The following is a 14025-nucleotide window of genomic DNA, read 5'->3' on the forward strand; positions in this document are numbered from 1 at the left end:
CTTTAATCTCATGCCCGTTGCGTCGCTTTGCCCCTCCGTCTCCCACATCGCCCCCTTTCTCGCCACACGGAGTCGAAGGAAAGAAGAGGTTGAGTCGGGCTCCTCCGTCTCCCACATCGCCCCCGTTTCTACCCCGTCCACCCCGCTTCCTCGCCTCCTCCCCTTCTTCCTGCCCATTTTCCAATTTTCCGGGTTCCTCCCTTTTCCCCTCGACTCGTTGCGTGAAGAGGAGCTACAGCGACGGCGAGCTGTGATGGGCACCGGGGGCAAGGTACCAATCCCGCTTCCTGCTCCCTGTTTTTTTCCCGATGCCAGAAATCTTGCTGTGGGATTTGGGCATTTTTGTTCGATGCCCTAGTGTTGTGATTGGCTGCTTATTGTAGTGATTCTCATAATTGCACGTTTATGTCCCATTTCGTTTTGTTTTTGTTTCCTTTTCTTGGTTTGTACTGGGTACTAGAGACATTTATGCAAACATTCACTTTGTTTTTTATCGCTTCTTTACCTTTTAAATTCATGTTATTTTCTGCGAGTTAATGTAACTTTTGTTTTATTGCTTCTTTTCCTTTGAAATTCATGTTATTTTCTGCGAGTTAATGTAACTTTTGTCACACAAGTTGATGTAATTTTACTAGGTTCCCAACGTATGCATGTGTTTGTTTCTTTGACTTAGGACGTATGGGTTTGGTTATTGCAAGTATCTTTTGTGCTGTGGTAATTTTTTTTTCGGATCTAGAGTGCCTGGATTTCTCTTAACTGCATTTTTACTCATTTTTACAGCTCACATTATGTGGTACAGATTCGTGAGGAACCCTTTAATCAAGAAAGCTTGTCTTATCAATTTTTCTATATGTTTACATTATGTGAATGAATATTTCTTGTTGAATTTTCCAAATCTAAATATGTTTGCTATACCTTTTTAGAGAGCTATAACTTGGTGATAATTCCTAGTGTGAGTGGGTGGGTTAAGTTATAAACTCTACCATTTAAATTATTGTGGAAGTCTCTTAATAATGCAGGATTTGTGAACAATGTGTGTTAAATTTACTTTAGTAGAGTTTTTATTTTTTTGGTTTCTAGATACATTCACAGATAATACCTATTAACTTACCACAACATGATGGTGTCAAACTTTGATAACTCAGAACACAAAGATGATTTGCTCTTGAAGAAAAAGGGGGAAAACTCCCTTTTGTGATGCTCAGTTGTCATAAGAAATTTTATTACAGAATGTTAGGTTAATTCAAAGTTCTAGTCTGAATCAACACACATGTGGGTTAGCCTAATAACATACTTCGACAATTAGTTTCCTCAAAATATTTTTTGTAGTAAGTAATTTGTATGCATATTCTTTTCCCTTCCAAGATTTCTTTTCTATTTATCTTATGACATCCTAATAATTTAATGGAACTGAGAATCTAAGCCTAAGTTGTCTAAGGCAACTTAGGTGTAATTCAACTCTTTGAGGTTGTTTGTGATAGGTCCATGCTCTGCCTCCATGAATAGTCCCTTTGCCTTCTTCATGTCTGATAATGTTAGTTTGTCATATCAGAAAGGAATTTTAGGATTTCTATATCTTCAAAGAGATAATATAAAGCAACAAAATACCATTGTACTTTCTTTCTCTCCACTTCAGAACATGTTGCAAAGATCATTTAGAACTACTTTAGAACATTTGTGACAATACAGGGAGTTTGTTGTTACTAGAGTTGCTGCAATTGCTGTCCAAGCTTATTGCCGAGGTACTTTGCACAAATTCTTTTTCTATAAAATGCATAATTCTAAGTCTAATTAAATAGCATTGTGGAAGCTTTTGTGGGCCGTCAAATGTTTACTCTTTTTTTTTAAAACTGTAGTGTTTTGAAGAATTCCAAGGAATATTAACAAGCTTCTTTGTAGAGTACGAGCATTGTGGTAGTCACTAATGATTTGAATAGTTGATCCATGTTGTGGATATAATTTTTAAATTTCATAGGATAGATGTGAATTAATGTGATAACATTAGTTCCACTTTTTGGCTATATAATTTTTCTACTTTATTCTCTTGGTTGTAATTCTTTATATATACTGATCAATCGCCTTATGTGCATAGCATAATTCTATTGAGATATCAAACTACCTCAAGTTATATAATAATATCCTGTGAACATAAATTGCATATGAGATTTCTTTGTTTTTTCTTACGATGTTTGGCCAGATTTTTTTGCATGTAGAAGAATTGGAAGCAGCTGTTTTTATTCAGAAAAATGTTTGGGGATGACTTCATGTATGTTCATTCAGTTGTTGTCATACTCCAATCCTGGTTTCCTTGGTCTGCAGAAATATATGTACATCAAGGAGCACAAAACAGCCATTCACATCCTGGTTTTTTTTTGCTCTTGTTTCTAATTGCTTTCATAATAGTTGCTTTGACATTTGTGTAGTTGGTTTTTTAGCTTAATTAATTGTGATTTCACCTTTTTTTTGTCTCATATGTTTCTGGTCTTGATTGGTTTGTAAATATAGAAAGTGAGTTTAGGAAATTCAGAATGAGTCCTCTAGTTTCTTCTTACAATAGTTAGTTTCATATGTGCTTTCTATTTATTACAAGGATCTATCAATGAAACAATTTTTCATCAGCTATATAATCAGAGTCAATTAAGTTCACTCTTGGCAATTTTGATTAAGCTCCTTTTGAAATGGATCATACGTTGATTGGTTTTTGATTATACGTTCAATCAATCATCTATTTGAACTTTTAAATGGCTCACCAAATGTATACACATGATGCTTGGTGGATACATTCTAAATTTATTAGTGGTGCTATCTGAATTTTTAGCAAGGAGCTTAATTGATTTGTAAATTAAGTGATACGTTTTGCATTGTTATGTGGTTTAGCATGGATCAATAGTCTTAGTGAGAATTCTTGTCGAAAAATGGTATTGGTTAGTATTAATTGCATTATTTATTATTATATATTTTGAACTGTTTACATAAGAGGGGAATATTTAGTTCCATAGAGGATTTGGATTAGCCGACCCCGCCTATAAGGTTTGATTGTTGTTTGTATAGGGGATATAGATTATAGTTAATGAAGCAATTTGATAATGAGTCTCTCTACTAATAATTGCCAATAGCATAAGTATAGGGCTTTCTCATTATTATCCTCCCAATATGGGGATTGTGCCGCTCTCTCCAGCTGGACATTATTGATTTGCTCTATTGGGACTTCTGGTAGTTATATCATCCTTCCGACCAAGGGATCAAACTCCTTTCCTCGACTGGGACATTATTGGACTTCGGGTCTCCTAGTCTTATCTATATTTTCAATATTATACCTTATTGATATGCTCGGTCGGGACATTATTGGACTTTTGGTATTCTTAGTTTTCTGGTTATCATCCTCCCGACCAAGGGATCAAACTCCTTTCCATGATCGGGGATGTTATTTGATTTCTGGTATTCTTGGTTTTTTGGTTATCATCCTCCCGACCAAGGGATCAAACTCTCTTCCTGGTTGGGACATTATTGGACTTATGATATTTTTGGTTTTCTGGTTATCATCCTCCTGACCAAGGGATCGAACTCTCTTCCCTGGTTGGGACATTATTGGACTTATATGATATTTTTGGTTTTCTGGTTATCATCCTCCTGACCAAAGGATCGAACTCCTTTCCCCTGTCTCGGGACATTATTGGACTTTTGGTATTCTTGGCTTTCTTATTATTATCCTTCCGATGTAGGGATTGAGCTCCTCTCCCTAGCCGGGACATTATTGATATGCTCTATTGGGATGTTATTGAACTTCTGGTATTTCTGGTTTTCTAATTTGATTCCAAGGGATCAAACTCCTTTCCTCGGTCGGGACATTATTGGACTTCTGGTATTTCTAATTTTCTTATTATTATCTTGTGATATATAATGATTAAGCTCCTCCCATTGGTCGGGATGGATCGTATTCAAGTATTCTGGTATTCGTATTCTTAATAGTGGATTGTTGGTATTCAGGCATTCTAGGCATTTTTCTTCTTATTTATCTTAATGGCCATGGGATCAAGCTCCTTTTCTCCCCGATCTAAATGAAATAGATATTCTGGTATTCTGCTATTCTTGGTTTTCTGGTTATCATCCTCTCGACCAAGGGATCAAACTCCTTTTCTCTTGTCGGGACATTATTGGAGGGTATTCTTGGCTTTCTCATTATTATCCTCCCAGTATAGGGATTGTGCTGCTCTCTCCAGCTCGACATTATTGATTTGCTCTATTGGGATGTTATTGGACTTCTGGTAGTTATCATCCTTCCGACCAAGGGATCAAACTCCTTTCCTCGGTTGGGACATTATTGGACTTCTGGTATTTCTGATTTTCTTATTATTATCCTGATATAATGATTGAGCTCCTCCCATTGGTCGGGATGGATCGTGCTCAAGTATTTTGATATTCTTATTCTTAACAGTGGATTGTTGGTATTCAGACATTATAGGCATTTTTCTTAATGGCCGTGGGATCAAGCTCTTTTTCTCAGTTGGATAATAATTCTAGTACATACAGATATTATTATTATTTTTCTCCCCGGTCCAAATGAAATGGATATTCTGGTATTCTGGACATTCTTATTCTTATTCTTAGCAGCGGGATCGAGTCCTTTCATCTCGGTCCAAATGAAATGGATATTCAAGTATTCTTAACATTTTTATTATTTTCATCACGACCAAGGATCTAGTTCCTCTCACCGGTTAGCTCATATTTAATCTACCAAACTCATTGTTACCATTATTTTTGGGTCATTGAATCCTATAATTTTTTGTATTTATGCATTTTAAATTTACATCTTTCCTATTTGGTGTTGATATTTTGTTTGTCCTCTTCTTAGTCACATGTTGTTAATAAATTTCTATTTCCGAATTAGTAATCATTGCCTTCAATAATAGCGTGAATTCGTTGACAATTAAGTAGGTTCTTAGCCTAGGTCCTACTTATGTTGTGTTGAAGTTTATAGAAAGTAAATTCTTATGCACTTGTTTGTATATATGTTCATGATAACCAATATTTATGATGTAGGTGTTCTAGATATCCTAACGATGTATGGTGCATTTTCAACATCACGTCGATCAGTTGTTACCCAAATATTTTGTCGTTTTCTTTAGTTTTCAGTTGCTTCTTTTGCTATCTTTTATTTATATGTATGTGCTTTCTATTTGATTATGAGGATCTATCTAACTAGGTACATTCTTGTGCTAATTTCAACGAAACAATTTATAATCAGGAGTCAATTAAGTTCACTCTTGGCTATTTTGATTAAGCTTTGATCACTAATTGCTTATGTTAATAGTTTACTAATACAATATAGGTTTTGTTAGTCCTTGTTGCTCTTTTTGAAATGGATCATACGTTGATTGGTTTTTGATTATATGTTCAATCAATCATCTATTTGAACTTTTAAATGGCTCAACAAATGTATGCACATGATGCTTGGTGGATACATTCTGAATTTATTATTTTTTATATGAAGGAGAATTAGTGGTGCTATCTTAATTTTAGCAAGTAGCTTAATTGATTTGCAAATTATGTGTATGTATTGCATTGTTATACATGGCTAGCATGGTCTTAGTGAGAATTCATGTTGAAAAATGGTATTGGTTAGTTTTAATTGCATTATTTTTTATTGTATATTTTGCGCTCTTTACGTAAGAGGGGAATATTTAGTTCCATAGAGGATTTAGGTTAGCTGACCCTGCCTATAAGGCTTGATTGTTATTGTATAGGAGATATAGATTATATGTTAATGAAGCAAATTGATTAAGCCGAAAAGCATGTCAACCTACAATATTCTATATTGGTTGAAGTATAGGGAGTCTCTACTAATAATTGCCTATAGCAGAATCTCTATTTATATGAGAATAGTAGCTCTAAGCTATAATATCTTATAATACATCACCATGAGGGATTGTATTTCTTATCTTATCAAAGGGATTAGCCAATCCCTTTTACTTCTAGTATTCCCCAATAACGGGATTAGTTTCTCTGATTGTGTTGGTCTGCACCCTGAGCAGGATAATTTTATCCATATCTTATTAATATTCTCCTAGGGGATTGGTTCTCTGATCTTACTAATAGACCTCACAGTAACATTAGTTTTTCAGATTTTATTGGGTTTTTCACTTACTATATCCTGGTGTGATTGAAATTCTTATTCTATTAGACTTACTTGATATTGTCTACTGATTTTGACTTTCTGATATCATTGACATATCCCCGGGCAAAGCTCTTTTTACAAATATCCCCAGCGGATTGGTTTTCTCATCTTATTGGACTTTTGGTATTCTTGGTTTTATCATCCTCCCAACCAAGGGATCAAACTCCTTTCCCTGGTCGGGGACGTTATTGGACTTTGGGTATTCTTGGTTTTCTGGTTATCATCCTCCCGACCAAGGGATCAAACTCTTTTCTCCGGTCGAGGCATTATTGGACTTCTGGTATTCTTGGTTTTCTGGTTATCATCCTCTCGACCAAGGGATCGAACTCCTTTCCCCTGTCGGGACATTATTGGACTTTTGGCATTCTTGGCTTTCTCATTATTATCCTTCTGATATAGGGATTAAGCTCCTCTCCTTGGCTAGGACATTATTGATATGCTCTATTGGGATGTTATTGCACTTCTGGTATTTATGATTTTCTAGTTTGATTTCTTACGACAAAGGGATCAAACTCCTTTTCTCTGTTGGGACATTATTGGACTTCTGATATTTCTAATTTTCTTATTATTATCCTGATATAATGATTGAGCTCCTCCCATTGGTTGAGATGGATCATATTTAATAAGTATTCTGGTGGTATTCTTATTCTTAACAGTGGATTGTTGGTATTCAGGCATTCTAGGCATTTTTCTTCTTATTTATCTAGGACGTGAGATTAAGCTCCTTTTCTCAATTGGATTATAATTCTAGTACAATATTATTTTTATTTTTCTCCCCGGTCCAAATGAAATGGATATTCTGGACATTCTTATTCGTATTCTTAGCCGCGAGATCGAGTACTTTCATCTCGGTCCAAATGAAATGGATATTCTAGTATTCTTAACATTTTTATTATTTTCATCACGTCCAAGGATCTAGTTCCTCTCACCAGTTAGCTCATATTTAGTCTACCAAACTCATTGTTATCATTATTTTTGGGTTATTGAATCCTATGATTTTTTGTATTTCTGCATTTTAAATTTACATCTTTCCTATTTGATGTTGATATTTTGTTTGTCCTCTTCTTAGTCACATGTTGTTAATAAATTTCTATTCCCGAATTAATAATCATTGCCTTCAATAATAGTGTGAATTCGCTGACAATTAAGTAGGTTCTTAGCCTTAGGTCCTACTTATGTTGTGTTGAAGTTTATAGAAAGTAAATTCTTATGCACTTGTTTGTTTATGTTCATGCTAACCAACATTTATGATGTAGGTGTTCTAGATATCCTACTGATGTTACCCAAATATTTTGTCGTTTTCTTTGGTTTTCAGTTGCTTCTTTTGCTATCTTTTATTTATATGTATGTCCTTTCACATTAGATTATTACTTTCGAATTTATTATTCCTTAATATATTGTCATACTTTTGTTATTATATCTTTTTTTCTATGTTTTATCACCCCTTCATTAATAATTACTAATATGCTTATCAAAATTGATACACTTGGTTTAAGTAAAAGCACTGCATGATGGTTCCATGGTTCCAGTTTTACTGCTTTTAGAATATATATCTTTTTCATTGGAATTTATGTTGCATATAATCCTTTTGTTGGATTCCTTGTGAGAATTTAATTCTGTCATCGCTTAATGGATTTATGTGATTGGATGATTGCTCCAGATAATCTTTTTTCATACCTTCTTGGCTTTCTTTGAGTGTTCAATTTGTGTCGTCTTCTTGTTCCTAGTAATTGACACTTGTTTTTTTTCTTCCTCAAGGAAGATTATTATGTTGGATGGATATGTATTGAGAGGACTATTGACTATATTAAGTTCTTTTCTTCCTAGCAACATGTATGCAAAGAGCATGGACAAAATCATCATCCTTTATGTGTTTTTGAATGTACTATTTTGATTCACTTCAAGTTCCTTATGATGATTTCCTTTATCATCATTGAATCTTGGTTTTCAATTAATTCTAGTGGTTGTCTTTCCAATTCTTTTACCTAGATTTCTTGCTTCTCAACTGTTTCTACTTAGGATGACTATCTTTCCAATTAAACAACCTTTGTGATGTTTCGTATTGATCACTCGAGCACTCATATTCGATTTGTGGTTTGAAATAATGCTTATGATTTAACAATTAGTTTGATTGATATTAGGATTATAATTAAAAGGAATTTCTTTTCTATTGTGTTATCAAAATTTTGCCTTTTCTAGTAATAATTACTCAAATTTAATATTAATCTTATGAGTGAATGTAATGAACAAATTGTGATATTTAGTGCTATACCACTATTGTCTAAAGATCTATTGATATGTCATTGTTGTAGTATTTCAGTCATGAGAAATAATTCTTTGCTGTTTTAAATTCTAATCATATGAACATATATACAAGGTAAGTTAACTTCTATGATTCTAGTTTTATTTTTTGTTCTTTGTTTTGGCCTATTGGTTCTTTAGTTGCTATTTGAACTTTAAATGCCTTTCAGATCTTGTCAATGATATTCTGTTTGATGATATATGATATTTCATATTTTAGATATGTACTTTTATGGTTGGTCATTCTTGGCGGGAAATTTTCTTTTGCCTATTTCTCTCTAGGAAAGTAAGTACTCGACGGTGTCTAAGTTCAATCTTGATTTTTTTTTTTCCATATGCAGTTTTTTCTACCTTATGTCTTGATATTTTCTATCATAGGTTAAAGATCTTAAAGGAATTTCAGTTGACTTATTATTGGTTCTAGGCATGATGGTTAATGCTCGAGTGATTTCTGTTCTTGAGAATGGGATAATGCTATCATTTCTTACATACTTCACTAGATGTGTATGGCTTTTCAATTTTTTCATTGCTTATATTTTTTTTTGAAGGTGCAGGCTTTGAATTGAATAAGATGCATTCACCTAGCTGCTTATAATCTAATGCTTTTTGATAGGTTGATATGTTCTATTTAGAGAAAATGCTTTCCAAACTAGAACAAGAAGAGACATTTATGCTCAGAACAAAAAGGTATTACATTCTCATTGCCAATGAATTAATTGTTATCTTGTAAATAACCATGCTTTCTAATTCTTTTTTTTGACACATGAGCTACACTAAATAGTGTATGCAGTCGACACATGAGTATATGTGGAACCTTTCTTAGAATCTGATTCAGATATTTCCTCATTTGATACTGCCAGAGGTTGGGATAGTTCGAAATTGTTACTGTCCCAGGTGGACACATGTCTTTCTGGTTCTGACCATCTGTGCACACCAGGGTCCATAGGTCATTCTCCCCAATATCTTCTATGTTGTAGTGAAATGTTGATGTTGCAGTCATTATCTGCTTGCTGTTGTGCAAGTGGCTGACTATTCTGTCCGGCTGTTCCCACTATCACAGGACTCGTGTTGTCTCATCACTGGCCTCATCAGCAGCACTTCCAGGTCTTCATGGTTGTTTGGGGATTCTGGGAGGCATTTCAGTGGGCCACATGGTGTCCCAGTTGTCGGCAGGCAGTGCAAAGCTTCAATATAGATTCAAAATGCAGCTGTAAATCCACTTCACTCCCATCTGGTAAGGTTGTTTCATTGTGGCTGGTAGATCAATTACTTAATGCTATGAAAAGGAGGTAATCATTTTTGAATTGGAATTTCTTTTTATTACAACCAATTTACCTTTTAATTTTTTATTTCATATAGGAATTTTTGTTCTTTTATCTATTGAAATGGGTTGTGCAAAATTAATTGATTTTTTTATTGCCTGGAATTTTTGTTCTTTTTTCATTACCTTGGTAATTGTAGTTGTCAATCATAGAATTGATGGATTGAAAGCACATGATAAATGCCAAATATGATAAATGCTTCGTCAATGATAACTCAAAGAATAAAGCCTTTCTTAACTTTATGCTAAAATTTGGCCACTAGATTGGATCCATTCTCATGCCCTGGACATTAAGTTTTGTAAATCATCACATATGTTATGTTGCCTCTTCAACTCATGACATCCAGTCTTGTAAATTTATCACATATGTTATGTTGCCTCTTCAACTCATGACATCCAGTCTTGTAAATTTATCACATATGTTATGTTGCCTCTTTTGTTTTTTTCCCACTTTGTAGTTTTTGCTTTTTATATTGTGTTATTGATATTTCAACAATGTGAAGTATTTAGAGAATTTTTTGTTTTTGAGTTCTAAAAATTGTTCCAAGTTGCTCGAGATTGAAAGCCAGAATGTCCAAGGTTGGTTGATTTTGTTTCTTTTTCCTCTCTAATCATTTGAAATGCTATAATTAGTATGTTTCCATGAAGTGTTCATCATGAGTTTTTTTTTTGAAGTTTCGAAGATTGGACTACAATATATGTCAAGGTTTAAAATTTCGACCCGTGTCGAGGTTTCGGTTCTGGACTGGAACGATATGGTTTCGATACCGTATCATGCCGTGCCGATATAGTTTCGGTATTTTTTAAATATAAAATATATTAATTTAAAACTAAAATATTTAACATAAATATTTAAAAAATAAAAAGATAAAAAATAATCTTTTAAAAAAGGAAAAGATATGAAAATAGATAAATAAAGATATTATAAAAATTTTATAATAAATTATAAATTAAAATAAATGAAATATAAAATTAATTAGATAATTTTATTTGGGTTTAATAAAGTCTCTTTAGATTATATCGATCATACCCATGAGTTGATTAAAATAATTAACCTAAGTTTAATTAAAAAAAATCTGAAATCTGACACCACTTGCGAGCCCGCTCGACTTCGGCACTGTTGCGGGATTGCGCGACCAGCCATGGCCGCGTGGATTGCGTGACTCTTTCGGCGCGACCACGTTGGCCATGCTATCCCTCTACAGTGACCGCAGGGTCACTTCCGCGGCGGCAACGGAAGAGTTATGTGACCTCTCCGCTATTGTTGCAGGGTTGAGCGACCCTTTTGCTGTGACCATAGGGTCGTGCAACACGTCGCACCTGTCGTGGGTCTGGTGTCGGGGTCATGTCGGTGCCGGTTGCCGAGCGGAACGAGACGTTTCACTCGTTTCGACCGTTTCGGCACAGCACTTTAAACCATGATATATGTATACCATATGTGTGATCATTAATGAATGACTTAAGAATCATGCTCTTGTTTCTTGAAACTCAGTACGATTTGATCTTTCTAGGTAAAAGTTGTTTTTGACAAGCTTCTTCTTTCTTCTTTTGGTTCTTTTAAGGTTTGAAGGTCAGATTTTGGTGTTCATTCTCTCCCCTTTGGATGTTGTTGTAAGAATGTTTCTCCCTTTTCTTTTAGAGCTAACTACTTTTGTCCTACTTTTTATTGGAGTAATTCAACGACATAAATTGATTGCAATAGATAACTCATTAGTCATTATATGGAGTAACTCTTGTTTCTTAGTTTTGTTGCTTGATATGACATTTTATGGGCACTTTGATAGCTCATTCATACGACTGTTTGCTACTACCATGCTTAGTGGGAAGAAACTTGCCCAAGCATTGGTGAGCGCAGATATTATTTGTAATGTGATTTTCATATTCAACTAATGGTGTCACGCCCCAGAGGAGTCCCTGTCCGAGAAAATTTCGGCAGCATCTCCCCTGTACGGTGGACAATCTGAAACTTTTCTACATCTCACAAATACCTCAGCCACAGGCGGCTGGAATAATAACAACAAAATAAAACATTACCACGCAGTTATATATAATCTATTCAGCCTCTGGCTGTCACAACCACGCAGTTAAGATAATTAAACAGTAAAAATAATACTCTGACTTGAAATCCACCCTACTCCACTACACTCGTAAAGCTCAAATCCGACGAACTCACCTCTTCTGCCATCCAGGCAGACATGTAGTAGAATAAAATCCAAATCCAAATCCATCGCAATAATAAAATCCATACAATATCCATAAGCAGAATAATCCAAAACATATCATGTTCAAAACAGTCTAGAACAGAAAAGAAACCAAAGAAAACCAAACATATCCTCGAGGTCTGCAGGGACCAGCACTACGTGCAGTGAGGACTAGCGACTGGAACTCCCTCCTGACAGCATCAACCTGAAAATAACAACAATGGAGGCGGGGTGAGTCCAACACTCAGCAGGTACAGTTGATATGCAAAGTAAAGAAATAACACCTAGCACTAATCATGCGTACAGTCTCCTGATAAAGATAAAGGTAAATGCAAACCGAAGAAGACAGGAGAGAATCTGTACTAACCAGGACCCGGTATAAGGACAAACAGTCCGAAAGGTATAGAAGACCTGTATGCATGTCAAACAAGGTATCCAAGCAATGTGCAGCATATAAGTGCAACAAACACAATCACAAACAATAAATGCATCATGCATATGATGTCAATGTCATGGTCACCCCTGACGCCAGTCAGCCGACTCACAACAAAAGTGGGACCAAGTGGGTAGGGCTGTGACAACCATGCACTCAGCAACACTACTCCTGATGAGTGATCGAGTGGACGGGATGCTGTCGGAGTACATACGTACTCCTACCCCAAATCATAAATGGGGGCGATGCTCTCATCTCTGGTACACTATGACGGGAGGAATCTCTAACGTGCGTCAAGCCACACTACCCAGGCGGATCAGCAAGACCGGAAGAGTCAAACTTCGCGTTACTCAGCGCTGTGTCACGCTACCCAGCGTGAAGGCGCGGCGGAGCACCGAGCGATGATGGCGCAAAGTGCTCGACAATAATGGAGCAATCTATCGCACAGCATGCGATCATGCAATGCATGTCATTATAAGCATGGTAATATACTAAACCAACCTCTGGACATATAACAATGGGCACCATAGTGAATAGATCAAATCAAGATATACTGATCAATAAGGTATCAAACCTAGGTCCTGAACATGTGAAACATGGTTATATCACTACCGATAAGCATGATAAATCAGGTACAAGATCAATAAGAGATGCAATCAAACAATCAATCAAACAGGTAACATGTATTAGGCAGTGATTAACCGAAACAAATATGAAACACAATTAATGCAACATTATAATCAAACAATCAATCAAACAGGTAACATGTATTAGGCAGTGATTAACCGTTCTCGATTTGCGATCCATCCAGGCGGGACCCGTATGTATCGAGACTTGAGGCGTTCCTATTGGTGGAACGGCATGAAGAAAGACATCGCGGATTTCGTAGCTAGGTGTCTTGTTTGTCAGCAGGTGAAGGCTGAGCACAGTTTTACGATCTTCTGTTTTTGTATTTTGGATTTTCGGGATTTATCTGATACCAATTTATTTGAGTACCCGCCTCCAATAGGAAATGTCAAATCTGATCCGAACACGACGTCGAGAAATGGAATTCAATTTGATTGAACATCTTTTTAGCTCCCTACTAAGAAAAGTGCTATTGCAAAACTGCAAGTGAAAACAATAGATGGGGTGGAACAATCGAAGGATTTTGTTGAGATTGAAGATGCTGAGATAATTAAAACTCCAATTCTATTTTTTTTTGGAATTAAAGACCACTTGTTTTATTTTACATGGAATTAAATTACAAAGCTGGAAAAAAAAAGCTAATGTAGAATAATTATTCAATAAATCTTTTGGGTATATTTTGTTGATTGCGAAATGAGTTTAAAGAAAATTGAAGGAAGATTGGGATCACATGTAAAGGTGGAAATTATTGGATGGAAGGTAATGAATCTTTCCACAAAACCTTCACTTACTCTAATTGAAGCTACAACATTGGGAGAAGTCGACAAAGGAATTAGGGAGCTGAAAAATGATCCTCTTGTAGAATTGCTTTCACCAAAATGGATTTTCACTTCTGCATATACAACCAAGTGAAATCTTTTTGTTAGAGGAGGCTGGTGTGCAAGGTTGCTTGTTTGAATGAGTAGAA

The 14025-nt window shown here is 35.4% G+C and overlaps 1 protein-coding gene across 1 annotated transcript; it reads left to right on the forward strand.

Annotated features, from left to right (window-relative positions):
- LOC122037186 lies at window positions 1-10307 on the forward strand. Its single transcript, XM_042596647.1, has 3 exons — window positions 1-271; window positions 9090-9163; window positions 9537-10307. The coding sequence occupies exons 1-3, from the start codon at window positions 11-13 to the stop codon at window positions 9688-9690; spliced, it is 489 nt and encodes a 162-aa protein (XP_042452581.1). The 5' UTR covers window positions 1-10; the 3' UTR covers window positions 9691-10307.
- Window positions 10308-14025: the final 3718 nt, after the last annotated feature.

This window comes from Zingiber officinale, unplaced genomic scaffold (assembly GCF_018446385.1).
Source record: "Zingiber officinale cultivar Zhangliang unplaced genomic scaffold, Zo_v1.1 ctg242, whole genome shotgun sequence".
Lineage (NCBI taxonomy): Eukaryota > Viridiplantae > Streptophyta > Magnoliopsida > Zingiberales > Zingiberaceae > Zingiber > Zingiber officinale.

Coding starts and splice junctions, on each gene's coding strand:
- LOC122037186 (XM_042596647.1), top strand. CDS start 11: ATGCCCGTTGCGTCGCTTTGCCCCTCCGTCTCCCACATCGCCCCCTTT. Junction 272..9,089: donor TGATGGGCACCGGGGGCAAG/GTACCAATCCCG, acceptor GCTTTTTGATAG/GTTGATATGTTCTATTTAGA. Junction 9,164..9,536: donor TTTATGCTCAGAACAAAAAG/GTATTACATTCT, acceptor CCACTATCACAG/GACTCGTGTTGTCTCATCAC.